General features: G+C 53.2%; 1 protein-coding gene across 2 annotated transcripts in view; it reads right to left on the reverse strand.

The window, feature by feature from the left end:
- Nucleotides 1-1,703: 1,703 nt before the first annotated feature.
- MEGF6 (multiple EGF like domains 6) overlaps nucleotides 1,704-18,771 on the reverse strand; it is a 31,638-nt gene continuing 14,570 nt past the window's right edge. Inside the window, exons 6-34 of one of the 2 annotated variants that reach the window (XM_030463654.1) lie at nucleotides 18,067-18,204; nucleotides 17,678-17,800; nucleotides 17,125-17,247; nucleotides 16,810-16,977; nucleotides 16,291-16,422; nucleotides 16,085-16,213; nucleotides 14,489-14,617; nucleotides 14,074-14,208; nucleotides 13,800-13,934; nucleotides 11,810-11,935; nucleotides 10,821-10,952; nucleotides 10,348-10,476; nucleotides 9,873-10,004; nucleotides 9,588-9,716; nucleotides 8,960-9,088; nucleotides 8,490-8,618; nucleotides 8,026-8,154; nucleotides 7,603-7,731; nucleotides 6,848-6,976; nucleotides 6,487-6,615; nucleotides 5,684-5,815; nucleotides 5,140-5,268; nucleotides 4,597-4,725; nucleotides 4,345-4,473; nucleotides 4,015-4,143; nucleotides 3,398-3,526; nucleotides 3,176-3,304; nucleotides 2,610-2,741; nucleotides 1,704-2,166 (exon numbers count right to left, since the gene is read on the reverse strand). In XM_030463654.1, the coding sequence (XP_030319514.1) occupies nucleotides 2,105-2,166; nucleotides 2,610-2,741; nucleotides 3,176-3,304; nucleotides 3,398-3,526; nucleotides 4,015-4,143; nucleotides 4,345-4,473; nucleotides 4,597-4,725; nucleotides 5,140-5,268; nucleotides 5,684-5,815; nucleotides 6,487-6,615; nucleotides 6,848-6,976; nucleotides 7,603-7,731; nucleotides 8,026-8,154; nucleotides 8,490-8,618; nucleotides 8,960-9,088; nucleotides 9,588-9,716; nucleotides 9,873-10,004; nucleotides 10,348-10,476; nucleotides 10,821-10,952; nucleotides 11,810-11,935; nucleotides 13,800-13,934; nucleotides 14,074-14,208; nucleotides 14,489-14,617; nucleotides 16,085-16,213; nucleotides 16,291-16,422; nucleotides 16,810-16,977; nucleotides 17,125-17,247; nucleotides 17,678-17,800; nucleotides 18,067-18,204 (3,734 nt within the window). In that variant the 3' untranslated portion in view covers nucleotides 1,704-2,104. Of the gene's footprint in view, nucleotides 2,188-2,609; nucleotides 2,742-3,175; nucleotides 3,305-3,397; nucleotides 3,527-4,014; nucleotides 4,144-4,344; nucleotides 4,474-4,596; nucleotides 4,726-5,139; nucleotides 5,269-5,683; nucleotides 5,816-6,486; nucleotides 6,616-6,847; nucleotides 6,977-7,602; nucleotides 7,732-8,025; nucleotides 8,155-8,489; nucleotides 8,619-8,959; nucleotides 9,089-9,587; nucleotides 9,717-9,872; nucleotides 10,005-10,347; nucleotides 10,477-10,820; nucleotides 10,953-11,809; nucleotides 11,936-13,799; nucleotides 13,935-14,073; nucleotides 14,209-14,488; nucleotides 14,618-16,084; nucleotides 16,214-16,290; nucleotides 16,423-16,809; nucleotides 16,978-17,124; nucleotides 17,248-17,677; nucleotides 17,801-18,066; nucleotides 18,205-18,771 lie in introns of both variants that reach the window. The other variant, XM_030463653.1, reaches the window with a different exon arrangement.

An 18,771-nucleotide genomic window follows, 5' to 3' on the forward strand; every position in this document is an offset into this window, starting at 1 on the left:
TTTTTTGTTTGTTTTTTCCCTTCTTTCTTCCTGCCAGCCCACCTCTTACCCCGCAATAATTTCCCCGCTAACGCCTCATCTCGGAGGGTCCCTGGGTGTCACCTGTTCTGGAGCTGCGCATCAGGTGGCCCCGAGGTTGTCCCCACCACGAGTTTCCTTCTGGTGGCAGCATTGCTCCACACACCTCCTACACACACACACACAACCACACCCACACACCTCCTCCAGAGGCACACTCACACCCACACTACACTCACAGACACACTACACACCCATAGCCCCCCCACACCTGCACCCACACTCACACAACTCCTCCACACACCCACACCCCTCCTCCCGAACACCTGCCTGAAATCACCATCAGCCGCAGCCCATTGCTGGAGTAATTGACTGAGGCTTTTTGGTTCATTTGTTGCAGCTGTGGAAGAATTAAAATTTTGCATCAGTGCTAAATTAGAGGAGGTTATTTAAACAACCCCCCCCCCCAAAAAAAAAAAAAACCCACAAAAAAACAATAACAAAAAAAAGGGACACCAGGTACATAAAAACAGGCAGCAAAGAAACTGTATTAAGAATTAGGAACAGGAAAAATAATCATGGTATAAAAAAATATAAGTACAGAGTTGCTGCAGTCCCATGCTCAGACTGTTTGCTCCAAGCAGTTGCCAGGAACCAGGGAGGCTTTTGTAATGGGACAGGATGGATCTGTCCCAGTGTTTGAGGCTGAGCCACATTCCCATCTTCTCCTGGAGCAGGGCCATTGGGTCCTTCGGACCTCTGTCCCTGGCCATGTGGCAACTGCCTGGAGAATCAGCAGCAAGGCTGGCAGGGGGGGTCAGGGGCATTTGGCACATGGACAAACTCTTCCTACTCCCTGGTTATCAACCATACAACACACAACCTTAATTACACCATTTTGGTCCTTCCCTACATACTTACATTAACATCATTTCTTCACAATAATGATATCTAATGCAAAAAAAAAATACTGTTAAGGAAGAAATAAAATAAGAAAAGAATTAGGAAAAAAATTACAAGTTATATACAGATTAAAATAAATTCCATCAGGAAAAGAAACAATTATTTTTATTATTTTCAGTTGGCCTCTGTAGGAATAATTTAAAAGGCCAAGAGCCAGGGCTGTGCTGCATGTTCTTCTGACATGGTCAGCTCTCAAGCTCTGTTTCCACCAGAGATTTGTGCAAATACATGCTGGGCCCTGGCTGGGCTTTGCCTTGACCCACTGCTGAACCTCCTGGCTGTTCCTCCAGCCCCTTCCCAGCTCCTAGGCTCAACTGGGGTGGAAAATCAATTCAGGGTCCATGGCTGGGGCCTGAACACTTGAACAGGGGTTTGCATTTACCAGACCATGCAAGAGCGTTGTGTCTATCCACACAGTATTTTTGATTATTACACCTAATTTAGGCTTGGTTTTCAGTGAAGCCAATGAGACATTCAGCTCCAGTGGGCTGAGATGTTACTGGTGTGAAAAAACAGCTCGTGATGACCTGCAAAGCTTGTGGAGAGCAGCCTGCACCCTGAGCAAGGAAGGTGCTGTGGACATCAGCCATGGGCACAGTGCAGAGGGGCTGGGGTAAGCACTACAGCTGCTGTACAGTAAAAAACCCCAAAACATTGGAAATTCAAAGTAAAAAAAAAAAAAAAGTTCAAGTGAAGTGGTAGTTCTTCAGGAGAGCTGGGCATGCTCAGCCTTCAATTCTGACACCACCACTGTACAGCTTCCCATAAATATTGTTGCATAAATACCTATTTTTGGCCATAATTTCAGCCCTCGCCCCTGGCCCAGCACCCAGAAGATGAAGGCCAGCAATTTGCCACAAGCCATCAAAGTCTCTTCACTTCTGACCTGTCCCTTCTGGTGCCCAGCTGAGAGTGAGCACCAGTGCTGGTGTCTGTGTCCAGCTGCCATGGTGAGCTAGGGATGCTCCATGCTCCAGCCTTGCTCAGGCAGCTCCAAAAGCACCAGTTTTGTCAGAAAACACAACCAGCCCATGTGTCTTGTAAACAGGTCCCTTAAATAGGTTGTTTGGCTTCTTCAGGTGGCTGCTTGGTGGCACCAAGGGAGCTCCAGTGGCAGCAGGACTTAGTGCTCGACCTGGAGTGGAGGTGAGAGGTGCTCGGCTGAGGGCAGATGAGGTGGATGGCCTGCAAAGAGATCAGACTGTCCTGCAAAGCCATCAGACTGTCCTGCCACTCGTCACCCAGCACCCACCAATGCCAGAAGGTTCACTCAGGGTTTGGGCAGAAATAATGTGGGTTTTTTCCACCATGGTGGCTGCAGGTGATGGCTTTGTTCCCATGGGCTCTGGTGTCCTGGCTTTGCCATGGGCACAGTTGGGGTTAGGCTGCTCAGCAGATTTATTTCCCAGCATTGTCACCCTGTACTGTCCCTCCTGGCTGGGGTGACAGTGGGCAAATGACACCAAATGAGGGCCTTGGGAAGAAGCTGGTGCTGCCCCACCTTACTGCTTTCATCTGACATTACCACTACCAAACCCAACCATCCAGAGCCTGAGCATGGGTCCCCCAGCACCCCTCCCAGCAGCTTTAGACTCCCCCATAAGGGACTCGGTGTGCCCACAGGTTACCTTCCCGGCAGGTGGGTCCCACGTGGCCGTTCAGACAGAGGCACTGACCATTCCGAGGGTTGCAGTAGGAGGTGCTGGGGGGACACTGGCAGCCCAGGCTGCAGTCTGGGCCATACTGGGTGGGTCGGCAGTCTGGAGAGGGGCAGAGAGGCACTGGGGCTCAGCTGGTCCCCACAGGGCAGCAGGCAGAGCTTGCAGAGGAGGTTCCTTGCACGATGAAGCTTCTTGTCTCACTCCTCACCCCAGCCCCTTCTCCGGTCTTGGTGATTCAGGACACCAGAGCATCTCCAGACCAACAAGATGTTCCTTCAGCATCTGAACCTCAGCCTTTTAATGCTGGTGATCTAAACACCAGGGTGCTGGAGGCTGAGGTGCATCTGCATTCAGATCTGAGTACGAGGAGCAGCTGAGGAGGTGACTACCACTGCTCAGACACCCTCTTGGAGGGGACACAAACCACAAAGCCCCTTCCATGAGAATTCTGCCCAACAAGAGGGGCTTAGCATCCATTTCAGGACTAAGCTTCTAGTCTGCCTCTTGCACCTTTCTCACCTTCCCAAACTTACCTGAGCCACACTTGGGGCCAGTTTTTCCTGGGGGACACCGACAGTGCCCCGTGGCCGGGTCGCAGGACGCGTTGCCGACGCAGTCACAGAGTTGCTGGCACCCCTCACCGTAGGTTCCTTCCTCACAGCCTGGTTGGAGAGGTGAGATACGGCACAGGCACTACCAAAGGGTGCCTCGGGGTCCCACCCATGTCCAGGGGAGCAGGAGGAGGAGGTGGGTACCTGTCTGGCAGCGCTCTCCACGGAGCCCAGCAGGACAGCGGCAGCGGCCAGTGCCCGGGTCACAGCCCGCTCCGTGCTCACAGTCGCAGCGCTCCCGGCAGCCGGCTCCATGGAATCCCGGGGGACAACCTGGGACAAGCCAAGCAGAGAGCTCCCTTAGCATGGGTGGGCTGGGCTGTAAACTCCTCAGCAAAGCCTCCAGCAGCCCAGCAGTGAGAAGCAGCGAAGCCTTCCTTGTGTGCCTCCAGCTGCAGAGCAGTCCCGGGGGCAGAGCACAGCAGCTCAGCTCCAGATGCTACAGCTCTAAGGTGTTGCAGTTCCAAAGCAGCTCAGCTCTGAAGTGTTTCAGCTCCAAAATAATCTGCTCAGCTGCCCAACCCTGAGCTGCACAGTGGATTGGCACCTCTGTAGCCCATGGTCTCATGCAGAGGACAGGAATTACCTTCCCTGCAACTACTTCTGCTACCTGGGCAGGTCCATTGGCCACACCAGAAAAAAGAAGAGCCCGTCAGTGTGCAGAGGGTCACACTGTTGTCCTATGTCCTGTTCTATGGAGGAGCTTCAGAAAACCACTCTCCACAAGCAAAGCCAAAGGTGCTCCAGCTGCCACCACTCACTGTGCTCGCAGAGGGCCCCGTAGTGTCCCTTGGAGCAGCGGCAGGCGCCGGTCCCCGGGTCACAGGTGGCATTGTGCAGGCAGGCACAGCGGAGCTGGCAGTTGGCACCGTACCTTCCCGGGGGGCATTCTGCAGGGAAGATGGAGTGATGGAGTGCTCAGCAGCTGGAGAGCCAGCCCTGGCCCAGCTCCTGCGCTTTAGAGAGCCCTGGTGTGAGAAGGCAGAACAGGCACAACTGGGGCAGCAGAAACTGGACCCAGTGTGAAACCAACTGTGCAAGGCCCACAGGTCCGGGGCCAGTGCAGGACAGTGCATCCAAGCCAGGTTTACCTAATTCACAGGATTTCCCCATCCAGCCAGGAGCACACGCACAGGATCCATCGGCAGCATCACACAGCCCCCCGTTGTGGCAGGAGCAGGTCTGCTGGCAGCTCACCCCGTACCGGTGCTTCTCACAGCCTGTGGGCACAGGGACCATGGCAGGGTTCAGGCAGGAGCAGGAGGAAATTGGTTCCTGCTCAGGACATTTTCTAACCCACTACCCAAACCTCATCCCAGCATCACCCTGCAGCTCATATTTACCCTGCTGGCAGGCAGGACCCATTCTCCCTGGAGGGCAAACACAGTCTCCAGTGACAGGGTGACAGGTAGCGTTGTCCCCACAGGAGCAGATCTGTGCACAATCCTTGCCATAGTGACCAGCAGGACATCCTAGTGAGAGGGAGACTATGAGCTGCCTTGGTTGTGCCAAAGCACAGCTGGTGACATCTGAAGGCTCAAAAGGACAAACTTCTCAATGGGACATGAGCTAAGCCATAGGGAGGCAAGAGGGGTCTGCAGTCCCAGGTGGCACTTCAGGACGTGCTCCAGTGGGCATGGTGGTTTTTTTCTGGGTTGATAGTTGGGACTCAATGATCACAGAAGTGTTTTCCAACTGTGACACTTCTGTGACAAGGAGCTCTCCCTGCTGATGGGTCACAGTGCAGGACATGGTCACCACAATGCTCTGCATCTCCTGCAGGGCCAACAACCCATCTGGGCACAGGTTTTGCACCAACCACCATTCCCTTCTTGCTGTGGAACTTCCTGCAAGCTCGTGTCCCCCCAGTTATCCCCAGCACTCACCCACACTGCAGTCAGCACCAATGTACCCAGCTGGGCAGTGGCACATCCCAGTGGCACTGTCACACAGGCCCCCGTTCCTGCACTCACAGGGTCTCTGGCAGTTGTGGCCATACCACCCAGGGGAGCACTCTGTGGGGAAATAGAAACAAGGGCTTCAGTGTCTGGAAAGAGGAGAATGAGGTCCCAGGGGCTGCCTGATTTTGCAGGAGGCAAAAAACAACCCCCAGGAAGTACTTCTAAGTGGTCTCAACAATGCCGAGGAGCTTCAGACTGCTAAGAATGTCCCTGCTGATAATAGAGCTGGTGATTATCCCACTATTCAAAAGGAAAAGGGCAAAAAAAACCCCATCCTGAGTGTGAAAAATGTTTTGTTTAGATGAACTTCTTGTAAACTCCTCACTGAGAGCCAGCACAGAGGGCAGAACCTCTGCTTTGTGTTCAGCACCAGCACCTCCAGCCCTCCCAGCACCGTGCCCTGGGGACACAGAGCAACCTTGGGCCCTGCACGGGTCTGTGAAGGAGAAGAGAAGCAGCATGGACTCACCCAGCTGGCAAGTGGGGCCATGGAAGCCAGGGGCACAGACACATGCCCCAGTGACAGGGTGACACTCCTGGGTGGCTCCAGCACACTGGCAGATCTGGCTGCAGCCCTCGCCAAAGGTCCCGGGCAGGCAGGCTGGCAGGAGAAAGGGCACCCAGGTGACTCAGAATCCCTCAGCATTTACTATCCCACCCCTCTTTGCAAGACTTTTTTTCCCCCTCCTTTTTATTTTAAGCCAGGCTTCAGGAAACCTTTTATTACAGCAGAAGTTCTCTGCCACCCAAAAAGCAAAGGGAGCCACACTCAAAGTGTTCCTTGACTCCAGCAGAGACCTGGATTGAAAAGAAAACTGAGTACTTAGAGGCTTTAGGTGCCTTTTGCAACCCTGGCCCTGCCTGCCCCTGGATTCCTGCAAGCTTCCATTCCCCCCAGCCATGGTACATGCACCCCTGTCCCCTGGGTAAGGAATGTGCTCACATGCCTCTGTCTCTTCCAGACTTGCTCATACCCACAGGAGCTCGTTTTAATACTGATTTATTGCTAATCCCCTGGATAAATTCTGGGCTCTGGTTTCCCACTTGGCTCCTTGCACTTTGCTAACACTCTGCGGGCATGCACCCAGCTGCTCCTTGGCACAGCTCGCTCCTGGCGGGGCTTTTTCTTGTTTTTCCTTTCCTTTTTTTTTTGGTTGCTTTTGGTTTTTGTTTTCTTTTCTCCTCCTCTCTATTTTACACAGCAACTGCTTGACCCATCATGCTCCCAGAGCCTCTCAGCAGGTCTCTAAAGGATCACTCCCTCCTCCCTACGTTTTTCACATCCGGAGCCGGTGAGTCCCGGGGGGCAGCCGCACTGCCCGGTGACATGGTGACAGGGCACTCCCAGGGGACAGCCACAGCGCCTGGCACAGTCCTTCCCGAACCAACCCGGCAGGCATGCTGTGGGAAAACAAACAATCCATGTCCTCACTGGATTTCAAGCTCTCTTTAATGCCCAAAACCTCTGACAGCCTCGGGCCAGCTCCCGGCCTCTGTGCCAGCCGAGCAGCATTTCTTGCAGCCACCCAAAAGCCACTTTTTCAGGCTGTCACCTCCTCAGAACGCTTTGCCACAACTTGTAGCTCTTATTAAAAGCCATTTTTCTCCCGATGGGACAAGGGACCTGTCTCACCTTTCTCGCAGCGCCGGCCCCTCCAGCCCTGGGGACAGTCACAGGCACCAGTAACATGGTGGCAGGAGACGTTGTCCCCACAGTCACAGGGCTCTTCACAGCGTGCCCCGAACAGCCCCTCGGGGCAAGCTTCAGAGATGCAAACACAGGAGAGACAAAAAGTTAACACAGAGCTGGTGATGTGGGTCTGTTCCAGTCCAGTTGCTTCCCATTATTTATGTCCCTTTCACTCCTGCCAAGGCAGAGTGGGGCTGTGGCAGGACTGGTGGCTCCTGCCAGCTCACAAAGGTATTACAGCTGGGGCAAGCAGTGCAGAACCCAGAACATGCAGTACCAGAACCAGGCACCAGTCAGCACTGCAGGCACAAAATCTATGCACCTCATTGTCACTTCTGCTTCATGAATGAATCAAATAATAATAATAAAAAAACACCTTTAAGTCCCTGCACCACTCTCCAAACAGGTCACTTGTCCCTGCAAGGAGCAAAGAAAGATGAACTCCTGCTCCTCTTCAAATAAATGGCATCTTGCAAAATGCAAATGCAGAATGCAAAAAGCAAAATACAAAAATGGCATTTTGCTTTCACCACACAGGCAGTGGGGGGAGAGGCAAAGGGATTGCTGCCCTGCCTCATATCCCTGCTTGGAGCCTGCTGCGCTGTGCTGAACCCCAAATTTTATGTCTTTGGCTTTAAAATGCTCCCCTCCCCTCCTTGTACAGTGCCAGGTCAGGCCCCCCACCGTGCCCCACTTACGGTTCTGGCAGTTCTGGCCCGTCCAGCCAGGCTGGCAGAGGCAGTGCCCGGTGCGGGGGTCACAGAGCCCCCCATGCTGGCACTGGCAGCGCTGCCGGCAGCCGGCCCCGTGCTCACCTGGGGCACACTCTGCAGGGAGGCACAGAGTGAAACACCCCCAGACACCCACGCCGTGAAACAAACACCCCCAGGCACCCACCCCGTGAAACAAATACCCCCAGGCACCCACCCCATGAAACAAACACCCCCAGACACCCACCCCGTGAAACAAACACCCCCGGGTACCTCCCTGTAAGCACCATCACCACCAGCACCAGCACCACCACCCCTTGCTCATGGGTGCACCTCCAGTGCTGAGCATGCAGTCTCCAGCCTTTGGGGGAAAACAAGTCCAAAATGGGACTGCCCCAGCCAGCCACTCACCCAGCTCACAGGCCAAGCCTGTCCAGCCCGCAGGGCAGGCACAGAGCCCTGTGACAGGGTCGCAGGTGCCACCGTTCTGGCAGAGGCAGCGCTGCAGGCAGCTCTCCCCGTAGAAGCCCACCGGGCAGGCTGCAGGAAAAGCAAAGCAAACATCCCCGTGAGAGCACAGCTCCAGAGGAAAACCAGCCCTCTGGCAGCCTGGCAAAGACAGAGGAGGGTGGATTGGTGTGAAACAAAAGCCACTGTCCCTCCCAGCGCAAGTCTGCACACTTCTGGTGCTCTTGGAGAAGGGAAGCCCCGGGCTCCTCTCTGTGAAGGAACCTGGAAGTGCTGCACAGATAATTACAGTCTGGTCCTGCTGCCTCAGATTTCTGTGGTTCCTGCCCCATCAAAAACTCCCAACACCCAGAAAAATGGCCTTTTTCAGGCAGCCTGGGTTAGGAAGTGCCCATCAGGTGTGTTACCTTCCTGGCAGGTGGGTCCCGTCCAGCCAGGCGCACACAGACATCGGCCGCTGACGTGGTGGCAGGAGGCAGCGTTGGAGCAGCTGCAGGTCTGGCTGCAGTCCTGGCCGTACCTGTTCCCCTGGCAGGCTTCGTGGGAGCAGAAGCAGGCATGACTGTTAGTCACATAGGACACTGATGGCCTCAATGTCACATCATTTCATCTCTTTGGAAACTATTCTGTGGTATGCCCAAACCCTTGTTACATTCCACGACAAATGACTCAGCCAGATCCCCACCAGTCCCTCTCCAAAACCAAAAACTCCTCTGCAGCACACAACCAACTTCCACACAGAGAAATCACACGTGGCAAACAGAAACCAAAACCTCTGGCCTTGCTCCATCCCATCCCATCCCATCCCATCCCATCCCATCCCATCCCATCCCATCCCCAGCTGCTGAGGGTGTGTCCCAGGACACCCAACACCCACCCTGGCTGCAGCGAGGGCCATACCAGCCCGGGGGACAGTGGCACTGGCCAGTGATGTGGTCACAGTGGGCACCATTCAGGCAGTCACAGGCTTCCCGGCACTCCAGACCATAAAATCCCTCAGGACAGGCTGCAGAATACAAAAGATAAATCCTCACAAAATGCCTACAGAGGGCAAGCTGGAAATCTCCCACCAAGAGGAGAGGTGCCTCTTGGTGGCCCTTTTTGCTGCCATTAAGCTGCAGCACTCTGACAGCAGCCTGCTAATGGCTCTGCCCCAGCAGGGCAGCAGAATATGGGCTGCCTGTCCTTGTCCTTTGTGGGCTCTGAAGGACAGGAAAAAGCATCAAAAGAGCAATGGCTTCCCTTGGAGATGCTGCTCCAAGCCCCTGTGTGTAACATCTGCATGTACATGGCCACCACAGCCAAATTGACTCCTTGCTCACATTTTATCAGTTGGATTTCTTTTTTTCCTAGACCTTTTCCCTTCAGAATTAAAACCAGAGGCTCAGCAGCTTGCAGTCACACTGTTTTCCCCATCCCCATTCCGAGGGATTCTCTTTGGTATGGGATAGTAAAGTCAGACAAGGAGTGCAGACCCCTGACATGGAGCTGGTGCAGGAACTCACCATGCTCACAGAAGGTTCCTCGCCAGCCCGGGCTGCAGGTACAGGCCCCACTGACATGGTCACAGGCAGCCCCGTTGTCACACTGACACTGGTGCTGACAGCTCAGCCCAAACCATCCCTCTGGGCACTCTGGTGAACAGAAGAAAGGAGCTTGAGGAACCTGCTGTCCCCTCCCGGCATCCCCAGGGAGCTGAGGCAGGCGCTCAGGCTTTGAAGGGAAATAAAATCATTTGGGAGATGTTTTGTTACAAGGACCTGTGGTCTGTACCCCCCAGCAGCACTCACTCTGGTGGCAGTGGCTCCCGGTGTAGCCGGGCTGGCAGAGGCACCGTCCTGTCTCGGCGCTGCAGCCCCCGCTGCTGCCGCTGCAGTTGCAGGGATGGGCGCAGTCGGGACCCCAGCGCCCGGTGTCACAGGCTGGAACAGAGAGGGGGGATCAGCCCCCAGCACCCTGCCCTGCTCCCCCGGGAGGAGGACTGTGGGGGTCAGTCTGCCCATCACAACTTGGGCAGGAGGACAAACACGTCCTCTGAAAAGGCAGCGAGGAGGGGATGTGAGGGTGTGCTTGGTGGGGATGTGCTCTGCAAGAGCAGAAAGAAAAGGCACCAGCAGGGCAGAGCAGAGGAACCTGAAGGATTCCAGAGGGAGATGTTTCTGGCAGAGGCACTGACACAAAGCTGACAATGACACCAGTGACAGGGCAGCTTTGTCAGGACAGTGTCTGTGGGGAGTGGTGGGTAGCAGGGAGCAGGTCCTGTACCTCTCTGGCAGTTGTAGCCTGTCCAGCCCGGCGGGCAGCTGCACGTCCCCGTCACAGGATGGCAATGTCCCTCGTTGCCACAGCTGCAGCTCTCCTGGCAGTCTGGGCCAAACCAGCCAGGTGGACATGCTGCCAACACAGACCCAGAGCCCTGGAGAATGGCTACGGTGACACCGCGGTGACGGCTTCGGTCCCCAGTGGGCTCTGCGGAGCCACCATGGGCACCAAGCTGCCTGGCTGTGTGTGGTGCTCAGCGAGGGACTAAACCTCCCTTTCTGCTGCTGCAGAAGTCACCACTCTAAAGACAGGACTAGAGGGACATCCAGGGAAGGACCCAGCCCCAAAGCACTCGCCCTGCTGTGTGGCAGTGCCTGGTCAGCAGCAGATGCTGTCCAGGTTCTCCAGGTCAATAAATATTCCTTATTTCCACTGGTGATGTTGAGGCACAAAGGCCCCAGCATCAGAGCACTCACCATCCTGGCAGAGGTGGCCGGTGTAGCCGGGGGGACACAGGCAGGCTCCAGTAACAGGGTCACAGCTGGCATTGTTGGCACACTGGGGACAGATTTCCTGGCAGCCCAGACCCCAGCGACCATCAGGGCAAGCTGGAGCACGGGCAGAGAGAGAGGACACAGAGGCATGGGGATCAGAACTGAGGTGTCAGGGGGGAAATTCTGATTTCTGGGGCAGGGCAGTGGGTCCCCAAGGACTAGGTTGCACTGTGAGCCCTCTGTAAGTGCTACCTTGATCTCACTCCCTTTCTTTAATGTTAATTTTGGACTCACACCATCTACTGGGGAGCTATAAGGGCTCCTTGCTTGGAAATGGTGCTGCTGGCAAAGGGTCAGTCAGCATCCCCAGACCTGCTTTTAGTTGCTAAGGAGAAGCCAAGGGCTAAGAACTGTGGAGAAATCCTTATTTAACTGCTCCTAAGTGGCTCCAGGGCCTGGAGAGAAGTCAGTTCAAAATATATGGTAAGCACTGAGCATGTGTGGGTTTCTTGCTCAAACTATCAGGAGCAGGACACCTACGTATGAGTAATGTCTTCCAGCTGCTGTAATAGCTTCTAATCAGGTACAAGTTTCCAGTTCAAAATTTTCTAGTTTTTCATCAGTTAAAGAGTAATACGGCAAAGAGAATTAAAAATACATATCAGTAAAGAAAGACTTCTGTTCTATGTTAGTTAAGGACTGCAACAACTAACAGCATATTGATGTTTTTTCCTGGGTATGCTCTTTGCTTGTACTCCACTCAGCTTCAACACCAGACTAAGCCAGCTGAGGTTATTGTTGAAGACTTACCATCAAACCCTGCATTTTATTTTATTTTTTTTTTTCTCATTTTCCATGCAGAGGACTCTAGTTGCACTGAATACCTTTAAAGCTAATTTTAGCAAGAAGAAAAACATCAGCTACAGGCCTAATTCCCTACCTCTGTGCCCTTGCTGCTGCTGGCTCCTCACCTTGGCCGCAGTGGTGGCCGGTCCAGCCCGGAGGACAGCGGCACTGCCCAGAGCTTGGGTCACAGGGTGCTCCACCACAGGAGCAGGACTGCTGGCAGCCAGCTCCAAACCTCCCCTCCGGACACTCTGCAATGAAAACAGTCTGTGAAAACTGCCCCCCAAAAACAGCTGGTGGAAAAAACCTGTCCCAGCCCTTCCACCACCATCCCTTGACTTTCAGAAGGTGCTGTGAGGATCGTGGCTGCCCTGGATGAGCCCTGGATGCTGGGTTTTTAGGAAGCAGTGATGCTTGCAGCAGGTACATGGGTGTGAAGTGATAAAGGAGCATCCCTATCCAGAGGAGGAGGCAGTGCTTCCCTTTTGCTCTGCTCTGGGTGCTGTGGGTAGGACAGATGCCATTGAGCTCAGTTTGCTCTTTGTACCCAGTGACACAACCCGGCAGTGACTGTGTGCAGAGGGAAGGGCTCAGACCTGGGGATCATTAAATCCTACTCAAGTCTACACAAGCTCAGTGCTCACAGCCCTTTTTATTCACTGAAGTCGACGTCTCATGAGTCTTGGTAAGGCAGATGCAAACACACCAGCAGCCACAAATCGTGGAGGAAAAGCACACCAGCACGGAGACTTCTAGTGACACACTGGAGATTTTGTTATTCCTCCTCTTTGCTAATTGATGGCAGATGTTTTCTCTTCACCCTTTAATAATTTCCAGATCCAAACAACAGCCAAGAGCCTACTATTTCTATACAAATATTTGTGTTATTTCCTGTGACTCTCCCCTACAGGCTTAGGCTCCTTTCTTATTCTTTTTAAAAATATCCCAACCGAACGCGCCCGGGCTGCCGCGGCGCCGCGTGGCTCTGCAGGCAGCAGTGTCCCCCCACGAGGAGGTCCAGGGGTGACAGGACCCCTGCCAGGGGACACAGCCCCTGACACAGTTGCTCCCATCTCCTCCTGGGGCTGATGAGCTCCCTTAGCACTTGCTGGCACTGGAACTTTTTGTGACAATCTGGACTTTTAGCTCTGGCCAACAGACCAACGCCACCAGTCATGGTGTTGTGCAAGACAATCATGTGCTAGCAGCACAGTCAGATTAACAGCTAGAAATTCTGGGGTGGGTGTGGATGGAATGCTTGGTGAAACCCAATTTGGGGTAGAAATTCCCGGGATGCTTGAATCATGAATTGGATGCTGACCACTACAAGCCTCTTCATGCAGCATCTCTTCTCTTTACAGCGTGTGGACTTCAGGAGTCCAACTTGCTGCATGTGCTGTTAATTCCAGCTGGTTGGGCAGGACACAGCCTCACAAGAGGGGAAGTTTGTCCCTTCTGTAGTTGCTCAGCTCTGCGCCTGGCAGAAGTTATCTTCCAAGAACCGTGTTCAGGGTTTGTAATCATCACCTCATGCCAATGACTCCTTGCCCTTAGGTTCACTCAAAACACCTTTGTTTGGAGAAAGTCAAACTCTCTGACATCCCAGCTATCACCCAGCACCTTGAGCAGCTCTGCCCTCAGGACTTGAGCTCCACACAGAGCTGGGCAGGAGTTACCATACTGCCAACTCTTTCTGAGAAGAGCAGGGAACCACTCCAGGAGGTTCACACAGAGGCAGAAGTTTAAATCCTAGTGTAAATTATATCTTCATTCTATAAATGAAATAGAAAATTTTCTTTTCCACTTGCAGATCAAATAGATCTTCAACATGGAAGAGAAAATAGAGCGGAAAATACCATATCAATCTGCTGAGCATCGACTGCCTGGAAGAATAAAGACATCAAAGAGGGGAGAAAGATAACCAAGTATCTACCACTTCCATCTGCAAAAACAAGATGCCCCCAGCAGGATAAAGTGAGACCTGTGGCCATTTCAGCTTGTTACCCACCGCAGGACACGGTGTTCTGACAGAGCACAGGAGTCCTGGGAGGCTTTTCCTGGTGCTTTGTGTGTGTGAGGCATGGTAAGCTCCAGGCAGGCTGGGAGCTGCCCTACCTTGGTCACAGTTGTCCCCGTGGTAGCCCTGGGGACACTCCTTCTGGCACTGTCCAGTGATGTGGTCACAGGGTACGTGGGGAGAGCAGCTACACCTCTCCTTACACCCATCCCCGTAGTAGCCAGGCTCACAGTCTGCTCACAGCCGGAAAGGAACAACACCTGGAGTTACTGCACTGCCAGCTCCAACAGACAGGCTGGGGAGGGGGGGAAGGGAGGTCAGGGGGAGGTCAGGGGGCAGAAGGGATGGGATGGGTGCTCTGTGGCTACTCACCCTCCTCGCAGCGCTTGCCACGGTAGCCGGGTTTGCAGCGGCAGGAGCCGTCCCTGCTGTCACAGTCCCGGGTGTTCTGCTGCAGGCAGCTGCACTCCTCTGAGCAGCCAGCACCAAACACCCACTTGGGACAGGCTGGAGGCAGAGGGGACAGTCACACACACACCACATCCCAAGGGACAAACACTTTGCCACCCAGCCCTGGCCCTTCCCAGGATTGGTACCCAGGAAGGCTGTGGTTGCAGAATAATACAAGATTTATAAATAAGGGGTAAAAAAGGTAAGGAGGAGCATACTCAGGGACAGTTTGCCACCCAGCCCTGGCCCTTCCCACAAATGGTGCCCAGAAAGGCTGTAGTTGCAGAATAATACAAGATTTATAAATCTGGGGTAAAGAAGGTGAGGAGGGACATACCCAAGTGGCAGTACCGCCCGTACAAGCCAGGGTCGCACAGGCAGGCTCCGTAGATCCGGTGGCAGCGACCCCGGTTGGCACAGTTGCACTTTTTCCTACACTGTTTCCCAAAAAATCCTTTGGGGCACCCTAGTAATAGAGAGAGGTTGCATTTCAGCCTGTCCTTATATTTCTGGCAGGCCACAGGAAAACCAAACCAAGCCCAAAGCACCAGAAATGAGCCCGGACAGAGGATGCAGCAGGTACTGGAAAGAAAACTGGTTTGGTTTTCTGCCCAGGAACATGCTTGTGCCTCTACAATAAGGTGATAAGAGGGATCAGGTTCCCTGCATGAGCCCAGCCCCCTCTTTGCCCTGGCAGCCCTCCTGTCCCTGCACAGGGCACCCACCAGCTCTGCCACTTGGTTGCAAAGGCTGTGCCAGAAAGCTCAACCCATGAGGCTGTTCCTATTGATAAGTAACAGTGATATTTGCACTATTAAGGGAATAAAATTATTGGGTTTTCTCTGTTATGCTAAAGACCTTAATATTAGAAGCACATGAAAGACAGACTGTGTCAGCAGAACGTGCCAGCCAACATCTGGCCAGGCAGCAGATGCCTTCTCCTGAACAGTAAGAACAGCAGAGGGTTTAGGCAGAGGAAATGCCACCCTGGGACAATAGATCACTTCTTCATTGTTTATTTTAATCTGATCTTCCTGCTTTTTCTCTGTACCCCTCAATCACCTCCTTCCTACAGAAAGAAAACGTTGGGGTATCTCTTGCATTCATTTACATTCTGCTTTGTTCTCCTCCTTCAGTAATAGTTCCCATATGCTCCTGACCTTTTTTTGTCTGAAAGTCTTTTTGTCTGAATCTCTTATTGTTTCATTCTTTGTGTTTTTAGATTATGCCCCCCAGATTTTAACTCTTTGAGAGCAAGAAACAAACACCAACAGCAGTGACAGCTCATTTGGATGCTCTGGGTAACTACTGTTGTCATAACTTTTCAATGCTTTGATTTTTCTTCAGCAGAAAATATCTCCATGGTTCTGTCAATTCATTAAACATTAATTCTTGACATTCTTTTCTGTGTCCACCACAGAAGTGCTCAGTGAAACAGAGATGGCTGCCCATGGTCACTGCTGAGTAACAAAGCTCTTCCAGTGCAACGAGAAGGCATATAACCTGGAGCACTGTTCTGTGTTCTGTGAAGAATCCCCTTTACCATCTTTTCCTTATTAAAAGAACATTTTTTCCATGCAAGACCAGGTGACTCACTGAGTCAGATGGAGCAAGGATGTGCTGGAGCCACTCGCACTGAGATGATTCAACAAAAGAGCTGAAAGATGCTTTCAGTGAACAAAGGGAGCAGTGTAAGGTGGGCTGTGGAAAACATTTTAAGGCTTCAGGGAAGCACAACTGGAACATCAAAGAGTGGCACCAGAGAGAGCTGTAATATTAATTAATCAAACAAGAGCAAACACTCTACTGATGGGTTGTGAGAAGCAGTGAGGAGCTGCTGGGGAACAGCCCCAGGCACCCACAGCTCAGGGATGTCGATGTTTCCTTCCAGGAGAAGGTTTTAAGGAGCATGTTTGGGAATGTCCTGCCTTACCATCCTGGCAGAGGGGTCCGGCCACACCAGGGGGGCAGCGGCAGGCGCCGGTGACCGGGTCACAGGTGCCCCCGTTCTGGCAGAGGCAGCTCTGGCTGCAGTTCCTGCCGAAGGTGCCAGCTGGGCAGGCTGGGGAGAGAAGAGGAGGGTGAGGGTCAGGGTAGGGCCAGGGAAGGTGTTGTGTCCCCTGGCCCAGCATCACTCACGCTGGTCACACAGGACACCATCCCAGCCGGCCGGGCAGTCACAGCCGCTCCCCTCTGCCGTGCAGGTGGCTCCGTTCTGGCAGTCCTGGCAGGTGAGGCTGCAGTCAGGGCCAAAAGTGTGCTCCAGGCAGACTGCAAAGAGAGGAGCAGGGGGTGAAAAGCCTTCCCAGGGCTGCCTCAGCATCTCAGAGAGTTTGGGCAGAGGAACTGACAGAGCTCTGTGTGTTTGCTGTAACATTTGTTGTGCTGTGCACATAGAAAAGGCACCAGACAAGTGGAGGCAGTTCAAAGGCATGCAGATGTGGTGCTTAGGAATAGGGTTTAGCACTGGACTTGGTAGAGCTGGGTCAGTGGCTGGACTGGATGATAAAGGTCTTTTCCAACCAGAATGATTCTGTGAAAATGATTCTATGACTCCTGGGGGCAAGCTCACCCAACAGAAGGAAACCCATCATGCATGATTCATTCTGAAGCCTTCCCAGCAAAGCACACCACTTACCACCGCTGCTATATACCCACCAAACTTCTCTGAAAGTGTGTGCTCTCCTCTTGCTTCCATCTCTTCCTCCTCTTCTTCATAGTCATCATTTAAGAGCTGGGCAAACTCATCTCGCAGGATTGCCACATGAGGGATGGGGCGGATGATGGGGCTCCGAGCATCCAGGGCTTCCACGGGGTCCTCTAGAGCTAGGGAAGCAGTCAGGGAGATGACAGCATCAAAATGGGAAATAATACAAGATCTTCAAGAGGTGAAGAGAATGACAGGACCCCTGTAATAAGAAAGGGAGACAAGGAATATCCATCCAGAGCTGGTGCAGCTGATTTTGCACTTACGGATGCAGCTCCTTCGGTCTTCATCCAGTTTGTGTCCAATCTTGCAGCCACACTGGAAAGAGCCCAGCTGGTTCTGGCACGTGTGTTCACATCCACCATTATTTGCAGAGCACTCATCCACATCTAGAAAACACAGGACACCACAGTGTAATGGAAGCAAGGTCCCAGATGGGAGCAAGGTCCCTGTGCTGCCCACAGAGCAGCAAGCAGGCTGGTGCCATCCCCTCTGGCACTTCCGTGAAGCCACCCGGCTCTAAAAAATGAGTGACAGTATCTAAGGGATTCAGAGAACACGGGGTTTCAAAGCACCCTTTGCTGAGTTTAAGCTCACATCTCTCACTGACTGGGGAGAAACCAGTGGGTCAGCTGGGTCCTTCACCTGAAATGTTATAGGAGAGTTTGGGTGGTGAGTTTGGGTTTGTGTGTGGAGGAACTGAGCTGCTGCAGGAATAAGCAAACTCAGGAGGGTGACAAAGTGCAGAAAGCAGGAGCAGGGGATTCCCTCCCTCTGTGTGTGTCTCTGCTGGGGGGGTCCTGCTGCCCCCTCTCTCACCATCACAGCCGCAGCCGTCGGTGCCCAGCCGGTACCCAGCCTGGCAGGCACACTCGTAGCCCCCGGGGTAATTGTAGCAGTCTTGCTGACAGCAGTGAGGGCCATTGTCACATTCGTTGATATCTGAATGAAAAACAAAGGGTGCTGGCTGTTAATCCAGGGCTGGCTTCTCAGTGGTGACAGTTCTTGTTAAAACTGCTCCCTGGCCAGCTGTGGGCAGCCTTGGCTGAGCTGACTGCCAGAGGCTGAGCTGGGCTTCATGCTTTCCTCTTGAAAGGAGTGAGCATATTGACACCAGGTCATCCTCAGCAACGTGTTCCCAGCCCAGGGATGAATCCTGGATCCTAGAGGCAGGTGGGAAGTTAACCCTGATTTCCCCCTTGCCTTACCAGTGCACGTCTTCTGGTCCTCTTCAAGCCTGTAGCCAAAGTTACAGGTACAGACTGGGCCCAAGCTGCTGTGGTGGCAAGTGTGGGAGCAGCCCCCGTTGTTGACCTCACAGCTGTTCACAACCTCCATTTCTATCCCTGGAATAGATGGGAAAGGCCCCCTGGTTAGGATCCTGCCCTGTACCCTGCACATACCACATACCCGTGCCCTCCCTTGGGCCAGCCCAGCTCCTTGCATGTGGATTTTGTGTGCACAGCCCTGCTGAGGACAAGTGACCTGCAGTGGAGAGAGCATAGAAACAGTCTTGTTCCCATTGCTGGGCTGGGAGGTGATGTATAAAAATAAACCAATGGATCCCAGGCAATTCCGCACGGAGCCTCTTAGGGACAGACTTGTGGAGCAGGCTCTGGACAATCTCTGAGATGAAGCAGACTGCAGACAAAACTGCTCCCACTCCTGACAAGCTGCAGCGTGTGCTGCCAACCAAAAGTTGGCTCAGGCTTCGGAAGTACAGAGCTGTTCTGATGCCAGCTAGAATTGGGAGCAGCAGAGCAGAGCTAACTATGGAAATGTCCAGATGCCTACAGCTACAAATGTTACTGACATGTCAGAAATGGCAAGCAGAAACATCAGCAGCAGCCATACATCTTCCTAGCTTGGGAAAGCTCATGTAAACTTCAGTCGAGTAAATTAAGTTTTCTTAA

Source organism: Calypte anna, chromosome 21, assembly GCF_003957555.1.
Source record: "Calypte anna isolate BGI_N300 chromosome 21, bCalAnn1_v1.p, whole genome shotgun sequence".
NCBI lineage: Eukaryota > Metazoa > Chordata > Aves > Apodiformes > Trochilidae > Calypte > Calypte anna.